The sequence below is a fragment of the Electrophorus electricus genome, chromosome 1, assembly GCF_041902795.1.
Source record: "Electrophorus electricus isolate QZ-2024a chromosome 1, ASM4190279v1, whole genome shotgun sequence".
NCBI classification, from domain to species: domain Eukaryota; kingdom Metazoa; phylum Chordata; class Actinopteri; order Gymnotiformes; family Gymnotidae; genus Electrophorus; species Electrophorus electricus.
In genome coordinates, this window is record NC_137497.1 from 34,669,258 (window position 1) to 34,682,888 (window position 13,631).

General features: G+C 44.0%; 1 protein-coding gene across 2 annotated transcripts; it reads left to right on the forward strand.

Annotated features, from left to right (window-relative positions):
- The first annotated feature begins 954 nt into the window (after positions 1 to 954).
- ankrd33ba (ankyrin repeat domain 33ba) lies at positions 955 to 13,114 on the forward strand. 2 transcript variants are annotated; one of them, XM_027004445.3, is made up of 4 exons: positions 955 to 1,981; positions 9,692 to 9,821; positions 11,001 to 11,141; positions 11,458 to 13,111. In XM_027004445.3, exons 1-4 carry the CDS (start codon positions 1,556 to 1,558, stop codon positions 12,270 to 12,272), a joined length of 1,512 nt encoding a protein of 503 aa, XP_026860246.3. In that variant the 5' UTR covers positions 955 to 1,555; the 3' UTR covers positions 12,273 to 13,111. The 2 variants fall into 2 exon arrangements, with proteins under 2 accessions (XP_026860246.3, XP_081573124.1); XM_081716998.1 differs by lacking the exon at positions 11,001 to 11,141 and having other exon boundaries at positions 11,458 to 13,114.
- The last annotated feature ends 517 nt before the right edge of the window (positions 13,115 to 13,631 follow it).

Below are 13,631 nucleotides of genomic sequence, written 5' to 3' on the forward strand. Positions count from 1 at the left end.
ATGAAGCTTTCACAGGACTGCAGGACTGCCCACAATAGCCTAAAGTGACCGTACATCCTAGAGAGCCATAAAATGACCCATGTTCCCATGTCAGACCTCATCAAAACGCTTTTATGCTGCCTGAAAAAGGCATTATATGTCATTGTTAGGTGCTTATCGCTGCATTGCCATAATTGTCATTTTAATGAGTGTGATTATTTGATCATATTAATTCAGAATGATAACTGAATAAGCAAAAAAACAAAAACAAAACATATTTTGACAGTGATAATATACCCCTGTAGTATTATTAACTGCAAATCAGTTCTTCATATTATAACAAGAGCTGTTACTGCTGAACAAGTTACGTAATTATGTACATTTGACAGAAAAATTGCTATTTTTAGGTAAATTTTGTAATCTTTATGATTTAGTTAGTGAAAGACACTCACGAAATGACTTAGCACCATGTAGCATGCTGGGGGTGATGAGCTGTAACAGTAGAGGAATATATGTGAACTCCCAGTTCTTCAGAGTAGAATGCCTCCCTAGTTTTGCATCACAATGCCCTCTGAATTGTAAGGAAACTTCAGAATGGAGGTTTAAACAAACAAGCAAACAACGTTTGAATAATTTTCTCCGTGAGTCTATATCGTGTCATTCAACCTATCGTGACTCATCTCTGAGTTGTGATTTGTGCTGTGGTAACTTAATTATTACTAGTTATGCATTTTATATGGTCTTATTACACGTCCTAGGCAACGGTGCGTCCGTTTTGATTTGCAGACCCAGCTGGTTTGTTTACGCAGTACCAGATGGTATTCGTAAAGGTTTCTGATGACTGTAAGCAGAGATTCATAAGGGGGCATTCCCAGCCGTAGGGGGTATGCCCAGACCTGACTGTTCACATGTGAAAACCCCCAGAGTGAAAATGAAACTAAACGGCACTTCACGTGGCGCGTGAACAGCTTGCAGTCCTTGATACTGACAGTTCAACCCATCAACTACACAAATTTCACAGGAATTGCAAAATGTGTTCAATGCTTTCTCGGACACACCTACCGAAAACAGGTCTTATGTGAACACTTCTAATTTGGAATCTACAATTCCACTGAAGCAGAAAAATGTGAGTGAAAGTAGGAGGCAGTATAGAGGATGTCATGTAATCGGATTATGGAGTTACAGTTTAGTACCGTACAGGGCTTTTCCTCTACATAACGGCAACAGTGGATACGCTGCCAGCTTCTGCTTTGAACATTGTTCTTAAATTCAGAAACGCAGGACAAAAAAAAAAAACAAAAAAAAAACTTCATGTGAGTTTCATTTTGAGCTGATATTCCTGATATTCCTGTAATACTACAACGTTTACATTCGGAGTATAAGTGAATGAATAAGTGTGGCAATAATCTATCCGAAACAAGAAGAAGCAACGGCGGCTCTAAACAAATGAACGGAGCTCTAAACAAACAAACTTTTTAGTACATCCTAAACATTTTAATGTTGGCAAAAACAACACAGCCGTAAGTGGGCCATATGCATCATTCTGGCTACGGGAGCGTTTTAATTTAGAGGCTAAATGGTTTTAATAACGGACGAAAATGATGGCGGAGGCTCCTCTCCAGACAAATTCAAATGGATTCAGCACTCAAAAATTACTGGTACCACAGCCCAAGTTTATCCTACAATAACGGAGGAGCCGCTTGACATTGCAAACGATCATGATGAGTATCTCGGTTCTTATCTGTCGGTGTGTGACGAGGAGGACTATGAGGAGTATGACCAATTCTCCACTTTGCCGGATAAGAAGAGTGTTATTTCGGACGATTCTTTTTATCCACCGGACAGTGATTTTGCGGACTCCGAGAGGACACCGTCTCCGGCCAGTCCACAGACGTTGTCCTTCTTTCAAGCATGTTGCAACAACAATGCAGATGCTATAAAGATCAAAATACGGCAGGGTGTGACAAAGGAACAGGTTCTAGAAACGGACAAAAATAGCAGGGTAAGTGGATTTAGTAAGAAAGTTAGTATGTGTTAGTATGTGAAAGAAAAAAATGTGGAAGCCTAATGCGAGAGATTTCATTGGAATAGCCTGGAAAAGTGGCTGATTGCAAAGTGGCTGATTGCGGAGACATGACAAAAGGCATCTTAATCACAATGCCTGATGTGGTCATGCAAAGTTTATATTAGATTTTATTAACTGATTAACTTTTGTGAACTCATTGACATAAATTTATTTTTGAATACTATATCAGTCATGGTGCTCAAGAACAATTGTCTCACCTTAAATGGATGTGAGGTATTGAGAATATTTGACAAGCCTCTTTGGAATTGTGTGACCTGTGTTCTTTGGGTCGCCTGGGACCTTTAAACACACAAATTGCACTATATCCATATCCATAACTGATTCACTAAATTTACTAATATTGATTTTATACATCTTACTATTTTACTAACTTTGTGGTCATAACCACTTGTCCTGTAGGGACATTCCTATGTTAAGAGTGACCAAGACCAAGTTTAGTGCAACAAGAGTCCATGATGTTACAATGAGTTTGTGACAGTGATCAACTCAAAGCTGCAATCTGTACATGTTTTCTTCCATTTAAAACCAGTGAAAAGATAATTCTTTCATAGATATGCATACATTTGTTGTCTGGTCTTTGAAGTAAAAGGTTGAAGAAAAAATTGTACTATCAGGTGAGACCAATGCCAAATAGTTTACAGAGGAAACCAAGATCACTGATGTACGTTATTTGCTTATTCAAGTTACTGATTTGACCAAGGACCTGGCAGGACAAAGAATTGCAGCAGTTTAGTTTGATGAAAGACTGCTCTACCTGCAGCCCTTCCCACTCTACTGCCCTCCTGCAGCTCTTCCCACTCTACTGCTCTACCTGCAGCCCTTCCCACTCTACTGCCCTCCTGCAGCTCTTCCCACTCTACTGCTCTACCTGCAGCCCTTCCCACTCTACTGCCCTCCTGCAGCTCTTCCCACTCTACTGCTCTACCTGCAGCCCTTCCCACTCTACTGCCCTCCTGAAGCTCTTCCCACTCTACTGCTCTACCTGCAGCCCTTCCCACTCTACTGCCCTCCTGCAGCCCTTCCCACTCTACTGCTCTACCTGCAGCCCTTCCCACTCTACTGCCCTACTGAAGCTCTTCCCACTCTACTGCTCTACCTGCAGCCCTTCCCACTCTACTGCCCTCCTGAAGCTCTTCCCACTCTACTGCCCTTCCCGCTGCTCTTCCCACTCTACTGCCCTCCTGCAGCTCTTCCCACTCTACTGCTCTACCTGCAGCCCTTCCCACTCTACTGCCCTCCTGAAGCTCTTCCCACTCTACTGCCCTCCTGAAGCTCTTCCCACTCTACTACCCTCCTGTAGCTCTTCCCACTCTACCACCCTCCTGCAGCTCTTCCCACTCTACTACCCTCCTGCAGCTCTTCCCAGTCTACTGCCCTCCTGCAGCTCTTCCCAATCTACTACCCTCCTGCAGCTCTTCCCACTCTACTGCCCTCCTGCAGCTCTTCCCACTCTACTGCCCTTCCCGCTGCTCTTCCCACTCTACTGCCCTTCCCGCTGCTCTTCCCACTCTACTGCCTTTCCTGCTGCTCTTCCCACTCTACTGCCTTTCCCGCTGCTCTTCCCACTCTACTGCTCTTCCCACTGCTCCTCTCACTGCTACTGTGACCTAGGAAACAGAGAGCTAGGTCAGTGTCCTGGTAATAATCTTCCAGGACAGGGAGAGCATTACCAGGGCACTGGCCTTGCTATATGTTGCCTCAGATCCACAGTAGTGTTAATTACAGTACCCCGAAGTCCAGGAACAACTTACCCTTATGTGTGCATTTGAAGCCCAATACAAAATCTCCTATTTATTTTGATGTTGGGCTATCTATATTGCCTCCAAAATGTTTAAAGTTATTTTCCTTATTTTCTAACAGACTCTCAGAAAATGGGAAGTGTTTTGGACAGGAGCACCAGTGCTCTTCTGAGCCAGGAGTGATTCAATCTCATCTATCTGGTTATTTGGTTACTTAGTTGAATGGCAAAGTTACCTTTGTTCTATAAACCTTGATTACAGGTCCTGTGTGTCACAGCACAGCCTCCCCACCCCTTGATGCCTCCCCAGGTCCATGTGACATCGTGTGTATGTGTCTTTACTGCCACGGCCCTCCATTGTTAGGCCATTATGTGTCACACCTGTCTTTTGTTATCATCCTTGTTAGAGCACATGTTTAAGGTCCTGTTTGGTGTTTGTCTTTTGTCAGTGTTTAACTTGGCATATGCTGTACTTCCGCTGTCCTATTGTGTTCCTTTCGTTGGTTTCATTTTGTGTATTGTGCTTAATAAGTATTTGTTTCATCCCGACTCAAATCCCTCATCACACTGTGTAGTCAGTAGATTATGGAGGGGGTGTGAAGTATTATACAGGATAGCCTTGAGTTTGTTAACTGTCTTCCTTTTAACGACATGCTTGTACAATACGTTTTCATGCAGCAATGATCCTGTATTTAAATACCACCTCTAGTTTCAAAATGTCTACAGTTTGATTTCTCCCTTTCAGAGTCTATTACACCATGAGGTCTAAGAACACTAGGTGTTAATTTGTGAAAAACTTACAAGCTGGCCAAATTTAGAGGCTAAAGCATTACAGTGCAGCATTAGCACACGCCTCCTCCTCACCACAAGAAACCCATTAGACAAATGTAAAAGAAGCAGCAAAACCATAAAAAATGAAAAATTAACAGCAACTGCACAGCACAGAGAAAACAAAAGCCACAAGTGCAGCCAGTAGAGGGGCAACTGTGATTGTATGTGTGTGTGTGTCATATATGTCGTGTGTATGTATATATATATATATATATATATATATATATATATATATCTATATATCTCAGTAACACAATGAGCTTTGCAAATCTGTATGCATGAGTCTATATGAACATCTAAGACTACACCCCACACCATTGGATAAGAGAACATCTTTGTTGGCAGAACATTTACTGGAATCGCTCACTTATATAGCTCATCTAAGAGTTTGCCATAGCTAATGTTTTCCATGTTGTCGCAGTAAACATCCTAAGGGGAAGGAAGAGGTTGCATCATAATTGTGGCAATCATGCAGTGGTATGACAGTAACAATAATGCGGAGTGCTAGTGGACACATGCCCGTGTCTTCCCAGCATGGTGCTGTGTCCCACATTGTCCTGAAGTGCAGCCCACAGTGGTGCCTTACCAATCGGTCCAGTGTACGCTCCACTCATCCGGGATTTACGTTACCCTCGCTGCATTGTGCAACCTTGTAAATAAGGTCATTAGCACTGCTGCCAAGCCATATTACACCACTTTCCTGTAGAGCAAGGACGAGTCAGGGATTGTAAAACTGCTTGAGGGAAGAGAGAAGAACTATGGTTTGTTTCGAGATCTTTTCAAACATGTTCAGCTTTTGTGAATTTCTGACAGAAACTGCGCGGTATCTGCTGGCTTCATTTTACTGCATGCATTTAACTGTGCGAGGTTCCATGTGCGTTCTGCAGCGTCAGCAGGACGTTTGGAGTGTGTTTGGGCCATATTGTCCATTGCTGCAAGATGTAAGCATGGCCACTTTTCCAATGGCCTGCTTTAAGTGTGCTCTCTACATCAGACACACACTGTTATTGTCCCCCAGGTCAGCTCTGTTGTTTAAGTCGACGGCAAAATGCCTTTGACTTCTGGAGTTCCACACCAGTCAGCCCCCCAAACACAAACACACAGACACATATGACACAGTTAGAAAAACACTGACGACCACTTAATGTGGTCAATATGTTATAAATATGCAGTTGGAGAATCTTTGCCCAGCCAAAAAACGTTAGTTAATAAATCTAGTTCCAATGGCTTATTTCAGTTTTCTTCTTTTGATAGGTGCAAGAAAAAGATGTGCAACCACACCAGACATACATCTTCAGCTCACCAATACATTACAGTTCTAGAGGATGTGTGTGACTAAAGCACACACAGATTAGTACTAGCCGCTGGGTCTGTCTTTGTGTACACCACATGAATTTCAAAGACAAGGACGATTCATGAGAATGATTTCCATTTTTGATTATATGGCGTCAGTTACACGGTTTGACTAAGTCGTGTCCTCTCTTCAGAAAGCCGAGTTACGAAGCAAGAACAACGGCTCAAGCACTTAGCCAGTCATTCCCAAGTCTAATCCCTTCTATTTAAAGACCGTATGCGCCCGAGCTGAGAGAAGAGAGCACCGGGCCCTGGTGCTGAGAGACACTGCCGCCCATGTCCCAGTGACACCAGCTCCTCTAGCTCTTTGAGTGTTAACTACACTCATTTCACTCACTCAAAAAAGCCCTGGACTGTAAGCAGCAGAGGGCCTCCTCTTTAGGGAAGATGCTTAATTTGCTGTGGGAGCTAGCGATGGAACCGTCACATGCTCAATGTTGCTTGTGAACTCTAGAAGTCGTCATTGCAATTTAGACGGACTGATTTGACCAAAAGCTAAAATACTTTCATTAACTGTGCAAACAGTGTGCTTCTGAAAATGTAGACAGTACTCACCTGTAATCTTTTTTGCATTTTTAAAATATGTATATATAATATGTGTGTGGAGAAAGAGAGAGATATCAAAAATTGTAGTGTACACAAGATACACAGAGAAACATGACATTTCAGACTGAGTTCCTTCATCAGCTGTGCAAGCAAAGTACTTGTGAAGCTCTTTGAATCCACATGGTCAACTCATGTTTCAGAACCACTTTGCACAGCTGACTCTGGCTCTCCTGCTAAGACTGTGTTTAGTTGTTTATTTTGGTGATTCTGAATAGAACTACTAATTCATTCTCACTGAATAATATGCAAACCTCTGACAAATATTTGTTAGTCATTGCTTATTGCCTATAAGCTAATTTATAAGTTTTATAGCAAATTAAAGTGAAAAGCAAAAGCACCTTTTTTTTTCATTCTGTGTTGTGGGTTTGCCATCCAGTGGTGGCCAGAGGAGGACGGTTTTCTCTTCTCATCCTTGGAGCCTTTCAAAGTTTCTTCCTCTTGCTCTCAGGGAGTTTTTCCTTGTGGCTGTCCCCTTGGCTTGCTTATTAGGGAACTACACCGGGATTCTCTGAATAGATGATTGCTGTAAAGCTGCTTTGTGACATGTAAAATTGATATACAAATACATTTTAATTGAATATTTAATTGATAAAAGACCTCTGTCTGAAATGTCTTGTTTCTCTGAAAGTCTTGGGTATTACACCATACTCTCTGTTTCTCTGTGGATCCTTATGTGCTTGCTGCCATATGACCATTGTAAAGGAAGGGTCCCCCTAGAAATATTTCTTCTAAACACATAAGAACCCGCTATAGTGCTTTACAGCATATTTCACTAACATTATGAAAATACTGCAGAAAAAGAGAGAAAACCTCCAGCACTGTGCTGGTGTGTGGGCAAGAGTCCTTTGGCTCTGCATTAAGATAATGATTCTAAAGGGCTTTGCACTGAAGCGTCATTATCCAGAGTTTAAGACTACCAAGACTTAAACCTGGTTGTCTGTCCATTCAAGAAATCTTAATCGATTAAAATTCTTATTGCTAACAAAAAGACCTCCAAAGACCACTATCAATTCCTTGATATTATGCTTCTGTGAAAATGACAAAACCTACCGTGATTCTTGTAACCACCAATGTGTTAACTGAAAATCTGCATTTTGTGCTAAAATGCGTCATCAGAGCGTAACTGGTCATGACACCTGTGTGACACGTGAACCTCAGACACGGGACACCCCGCCAGAAACACAGACGGACAAAAGCGTGCCGGGCGTTTATTTCTAGCTAGCTTCCTGCAGCTGCGAGTCAGTGAGGAGAGTCTTGCTCTTCTGTGGCCCGTTTAAGTAGGATGGATTGCTTGGACAGTTAGACACACACCTGTGGTCTCAGCAGTTGCACAGTTTAGGGAGCGGAGTTTGATAAGGGCTTACCACGTACATGCTCATGCACCCACTTCCTTGGTTCTTCTTCTGTGGGAGCACCCCCTGGCTCTTCTTCTGCACCCCAACCCCCCCAGTGCTTGAGTCAAAATGGGAAATTCACCATGCAAGGTTCATGGGGAGATAAAACGTAATATGGGTATGTATTATTTACCCTTGTCTTAATCTTGTCATGTAGAACTTAAACTACACGTTATGGCTTTATAAATGGTTAAGTGAAGCTTATTATCTTACCATAGATTAGCTGGGACTTAAGAGTAAAAACTTCAAATGTTTTGATTTATTTATTTTTTGACTGGTAAATGTTCACCATGCCTAAAGCAAGCTCAAGAATCAGTAAACAGCAATGCAGATGGACTCAAAAAAAGGTTTTCTAAAGGACAGGATACTGGGCTCATGATCTCCAGCAGTGGTGGAGGAGTAACCAATAGTGAAAAGGCATTCAGTCAAAAACCTCTTACAAAACCCATTTAAAGTCAAAGTCAAATTTATTTGTATAGTGCTTTTTTCAACAGTTGTCACAAAGCAGCTTTACAAATGTCTGAGTCCAAGCCCCCAGTGAGTCAGGGGTGACATTGGCAAGGAAAAACACCCTAGAGCATGAGGAGGAAACCATGAGAGGTACCAAGACTCATCATCCTCTGGCCGACAATGGACACTATATAATGGACACAATGTAACGGACAACAATATAAACAATAATGAGCAGTATAAGTAGCGAGAAATAAATAAATAAATAATAAAAATAAATAAATAAGCAAACAATATCTAGTCCGGTTTTCTAGAAGTCCTAGTATGGTCTTGATGGCATGTGCATGCACGAAACCCATCCCGCACAAGAACGTCCATCAAGGGCAAAGGAGAAGTAGTTGGCTGGGGTGGAGGTGTGGTGGGCTACAGCAGGGGGCATCAGGGGGTGGTGGGAGTACCCATGGCAGCTGAGACGGGTTGAGGCTTAGTAACTTCATGACATTAGGGGTAGGTGAACCTTTGGAGAAAGAGAGACTAGATTATAAGGCATGTCCAGGTACGAGGGTGTGTAAATTAGGGAAACTATAATGTGCAAAGATGGACTCCGGCTGATCTAGCTAGAAACACAGACATGAGCACCCTGGAACATCAGCACTCCGCCATTCTCAGGCAACAAACCTGAGTGACAAAAGAGAGGTGAAGTGACAGCATCATAAGATCCCAGTTTACCAGAACTCTCAATGCGTGTGTACTCCCAGAGCTACACCTTTACCTAAGATGGGAGATAGTTCATAAAATGCTAGATAGGTTTTCAGCCTGGCCTTAAATATTGAGACTGGGTCTGAGTCTACACATTTAAGATTCTACAGAAATGCTTCACCTGGGCACACTCCCGCTGCTGCTCCAGCGGCCTGGCTCATCTCGCCCCTGGCTGGCACACCTCCACCTGCAGTCTGCGAGAGACACTTTTAACCTGCAAGATGGTGTGTTCTTTGCTCGAGGGGCGAAAGGGGGAGACGTGTTGCTCTATCAGACAGGCAGACCAAGGCTGGGGAGGTTCTGACACGTGGTCGTTTGATTTTATTCATGGTAACGAGCACTAGTGCCCATATCTTCGTCCACGATAACATATTGACCAGCATTTTCAACTCTGAACTCTTACTGTCTGCTCTGGGAGAATGAGGGCTTCAGAGGGTTTCTGTCGTTAGCTTTCGCCCGTTAAAAGCTTTCAATGTGTGTTTATTGATTCTGCAGACTGGGCTGATGGTGGCCTGTTACCATGGCTACATGGATGTGGTCATTGCACTTTCCCAGTGTCCTCATCTGGATGTGAACTGGCAGGACACAGAAGGCAACACAGCCCTCATCACGGCTGCTCAGGCAGGTAGGCGCCACCATGTCCAGTCTCCCTCAGGGGGTCAGGCCCAGGCTGTGCTGGGACTTGGCCAATTTATGCAACAGCCCATGTGTTATGCCCACAGCTGTACTGTGCAAAAAGCTGTCCCGTCACTCTCTGTAGAGCACCGGCGGGCAGTTATGTTTCACAAGATGTGCTGCAATGCTAGAAACTTTGGCATATTTTGCTTTGCTGCATTTCAACATTGTAGGTTGTGTAGTTGATGAAGATTTGTGAAAATTTTGTTTTTTGTAAGCTTCAGGTTTAATGGTGCTTTTAAAAAAGAATGCTTATGTGATGTAACAAGAATTAAAAAAAAAATGTTGAAAGTGTATCTTAAGTGTATCTTAAATGGCTGGATACTAAAAGCAAACAAACCCCCCCCCCCCTCAAAAAGTCAAAACACACAACGAAACTAGAAACTAGAAATTTATTTTACGTGCAGAACCTGAAAATAATATAGAAAAAAACTGCATTAAAGAAAAAACAGTCCTTGCTGTGTTCTGGGTCATTATCTTTCTGCATAGTGACAAACAGTCCTGTGAGTCTTTAAGCATTTTCCCCCAAATAATCACCCAAGATGCTTCAGAACTTCCAGAACCATTGTGCTGCAGTCATATCTTGCATCTCAGTCCTTGTTCAACACCTAACAATTTCAAAAGCAGATATCAAGGACATGAGCAATGGTTCAAAACCAAGAATACATTTAAAACATTTACACAGTCAGTGCACCTCAAAGCATTTTATCAGTCCCGAGACTGTTCATCCAGCTGTCCCAATAATTATGCTCACCTAGAATGCTCTCATATGACAACTAAAAACCATACATGCATAGAAACCACACATGCCTAGAAATAGCCCAAAAATGACTTCATCCTTCACTTGTGCTTCTTTTGACCTTAATCCAGGCTTCACCAGAAATGTTTACTGTTTTAAGACTTCCAGTAAGTAGGTCACTAAATAAATATTTGCTCTTCAGCAGATTAACACTGCTGACACAGACATTTTTAAGATGCCGTTTAAAGGTTTGGTGATTTCATTTTGAAAACCGTTCCCTCACCAGACGGTGACACGTTTTCTCGCTTTCTAAATTGTGCCTCTTGCATCAAACTGCCAACAATGCCTCTTTACTGTTGCTCTGTGCATGTCTCATTTCAATGGTTGCAGGGCATGCCACAATCACTAACTACCTGCTCAACTACTTTTCGGGCCTGGACATTGAGAAGAGCAACTGCCATGGTTTCACGGCACTGATGAAAGCCGCCATGCAGGGGCGAGTGGACTGTGTCCGTGCTCTGATCATGGCAGGTAATCCCGCATCCTGCACGGCCTGCACTTGCCCACGCTTGTTCTGACATGCAGTCGGTGTGTCATTCTCTTCCAGCATCGCAAGAAGCACAGTCTCTCTCATTCTGCTTCTCTTAAGAAGAATCCATGTTATGAGCATCTGGAGACTGTATACAGCACTTACATTGGACACTCATAATCGTCTATCTTCTGTTTCTGATGTAAAATGGACGGTTCTAATGTTGGAAAAAGTTTACATAAGCTTTATCGAACATAAGCTACACTGCTAGAGACTCGTAAAACAATCTGATGGGTGTTCATTCTGTGTGTATGTCAGGAGCTGATCTACAAGCCAGAGATGATGGGCGTAGCCTCACCCCCCGCGAATGGGCCTTGTTCACCGGCCGCTATGAGACGGCCTTCGTCATGCAGCAGCTGAACCAGCAGCCCTGCCCGGAGCAGTGCCGCGAGTCCTACCGGCCCGAGTGGCCCCTGCTACCGGCCCTGGTGGACAATGCGCAGCGGCCCAAAGGCTGCATCCAGAAGATCTCCGAGGTGCTGCACAATGTCTTCAACGTCGGCAACGTCACGGAAGCCAGGAAGGACGGCGTCCTGGACCACATGGTGCACGTGACCACGGCGCTCGGCAGCCCCTTTGTCGCTGTGGCGTGCCGGACGGTGTGCCCCGGGAGCCCGCCGTGCGTGGGCAAGCGCCGCTACTCAGTCCAGGAGATCCTGAAGCAGGAGCGGCTGCAGAGCATGAAAGACTTCGGGCCGGCAAACCCGGACAACCCCTGCGTCCTGCTGGGGCCTAAAAGCCCGGACTGGTGCACCGGCCTGCAGCTCTGCACCACCTGCGACCCAGACAAGGCTTGTCCCCCGGCACCCCGCAGGTCTCCACTCCACCGGGTGCGCAGGAGCAGCGTGCAGCCGGGCCTGATGCTGCCCAAACTCAGGATCTCCAGGGCCCCGACCCCCACGTATAAGCCTGAACCAGAGCGGAAGAAGAACGGAGGCAGTGGGCAGTTCCTGCAGGTCCCCAAATGGAGGTACAAGGAACTGAAGGAGGAAAGGAAGAAAGCAGAGGAGGCGGAGAGGAAAAGGTTGGAGGTGGTCACCAGGAGACACCTGCACTCGGGCAAACGGAAGTAACGACAATTCTGCCACCGCTGTGCACACACTAACCTTCTGAGCATCTGCCAGGGCATGAAGGCCTTTCCATACTTGAAATGTTTGAAAGTAATTATTTTCATATTTATTGTTCATAACCTTTGATTCAGAGGGTCAGTCTCAAAATAATTACATTCCATTGTATTGGGTCCATGGCTAAAATATGTACACTACCAGCATAAATATCTAACTGAAGGTCACAGCCTTCCTATAAAGTATGTTCATACTTTTGCTTGTATTTCTGAACATAGAAGACAAATTCTTATCTTTATCAATAGTGTTATAAAAATGTAATAAATATCAGCAATGTTATACTTTTTGCAGTAGTTATTTACTCCAGCTGGCATTCCCTTATATCGTAACAGTCTCAGGTTTTAAAAAAAAGTTATACAGTATGCAAATTCATTTTTCAATATGCAAATTTGATTGGAATATTCAGGCTTCCTCATTATCCATGTGGCAGAACCACTGTGCCTCTTTATCCATGTCTTGATATTCTTCCTCCCTCCCTCACACACACACACACAACCAGCTTGACCCTACAGTCTGATGACCAGTTGTCGAGCAAGATTATTGTGTTTACAGCATCTAAAATGTATGTCCAGGAATGCTCAGTAAAATGTATCTCAGCGAATGTGAAATAAAAGTCTGCAGTACTGAAGAATGGAGAGAGATGCTTTTCTTTGTATTATACATAATTAAATAAATCATGGATAGGGAAGGAAAAGGTTTCCAGCGTAGGCAGACAAAGCTGTTGCAGGCTCAGCATTTCTGCAGCTGAGGAATGGGAAGCGTGCACACAAACACACGTGTACGCTCGCATGCACACAGCACCCTCTACTGGACACTCGGAGCACTGACCTGGGAATTGTAAACGATGTTGTTTCCAAGGCAAACAAAGAGCGAGGGGCTTCGGGTCAGGTAGTCCTGAGGCATTGCTGAGCCTGGCCCCACTTCAAAGTCAGCACTGGTAAACACCAGATAAAACTCTGGAACAGTACGACCTTGACCTGAATAAAGGGCCCTTTTGTGAGAGTTTTCGCAAGTTGGATTTTACTTGGTCTGAGAATGAACGATGGTTGGACCTGGTGGAAGTAAATGGGGGTGGAGGTGGAGAAAGCCTACAGCAGCTGGGGAAAGCACCTGGAGGGGGGAGGGGTTGAAGGGCTGGTGGGTGGGACTGAGCCGCTGGGCCTTTGGTTGAGGGAAAAGAAGGTCAGGCACTTCTCCTCATCCTCCTGAGAACCAACTGATGGCCATTTGGTGTGCTGCATTTGTACTTAAATGGTTCAACACATGCTCCAATCACAGACGCCTTCACTGAAACAGATGTGGACTATA

What these genes read in the sequence shown, in the direction of transcription:
- ankrd33ba (XM_027004445.3), top strand. Translation starts at nt 1,556, where the DNA reads ATGGTTTTAATAACGGACGAAAATGATGGCGGAGGCTCCTCTCCAGAC. An exon ending in CATCACGGCTGCTCAGGCAG is followed by an intron (nt 9,822 to 11,000) that starts GTAGGCGCCACC and finishes CAATGGTTGCAG; the next exon opens with GGCATGCCACAATCACTAAC. An exon ending in CCGTGCTCTGATCATGGCAG is followed by an intron (nt 11,142 to 11,457) that starts GTAATCCCGCAT and finishes TGTGTATGTCAG; the next exon opens with GAGCTGATCTACAAGCCAGA.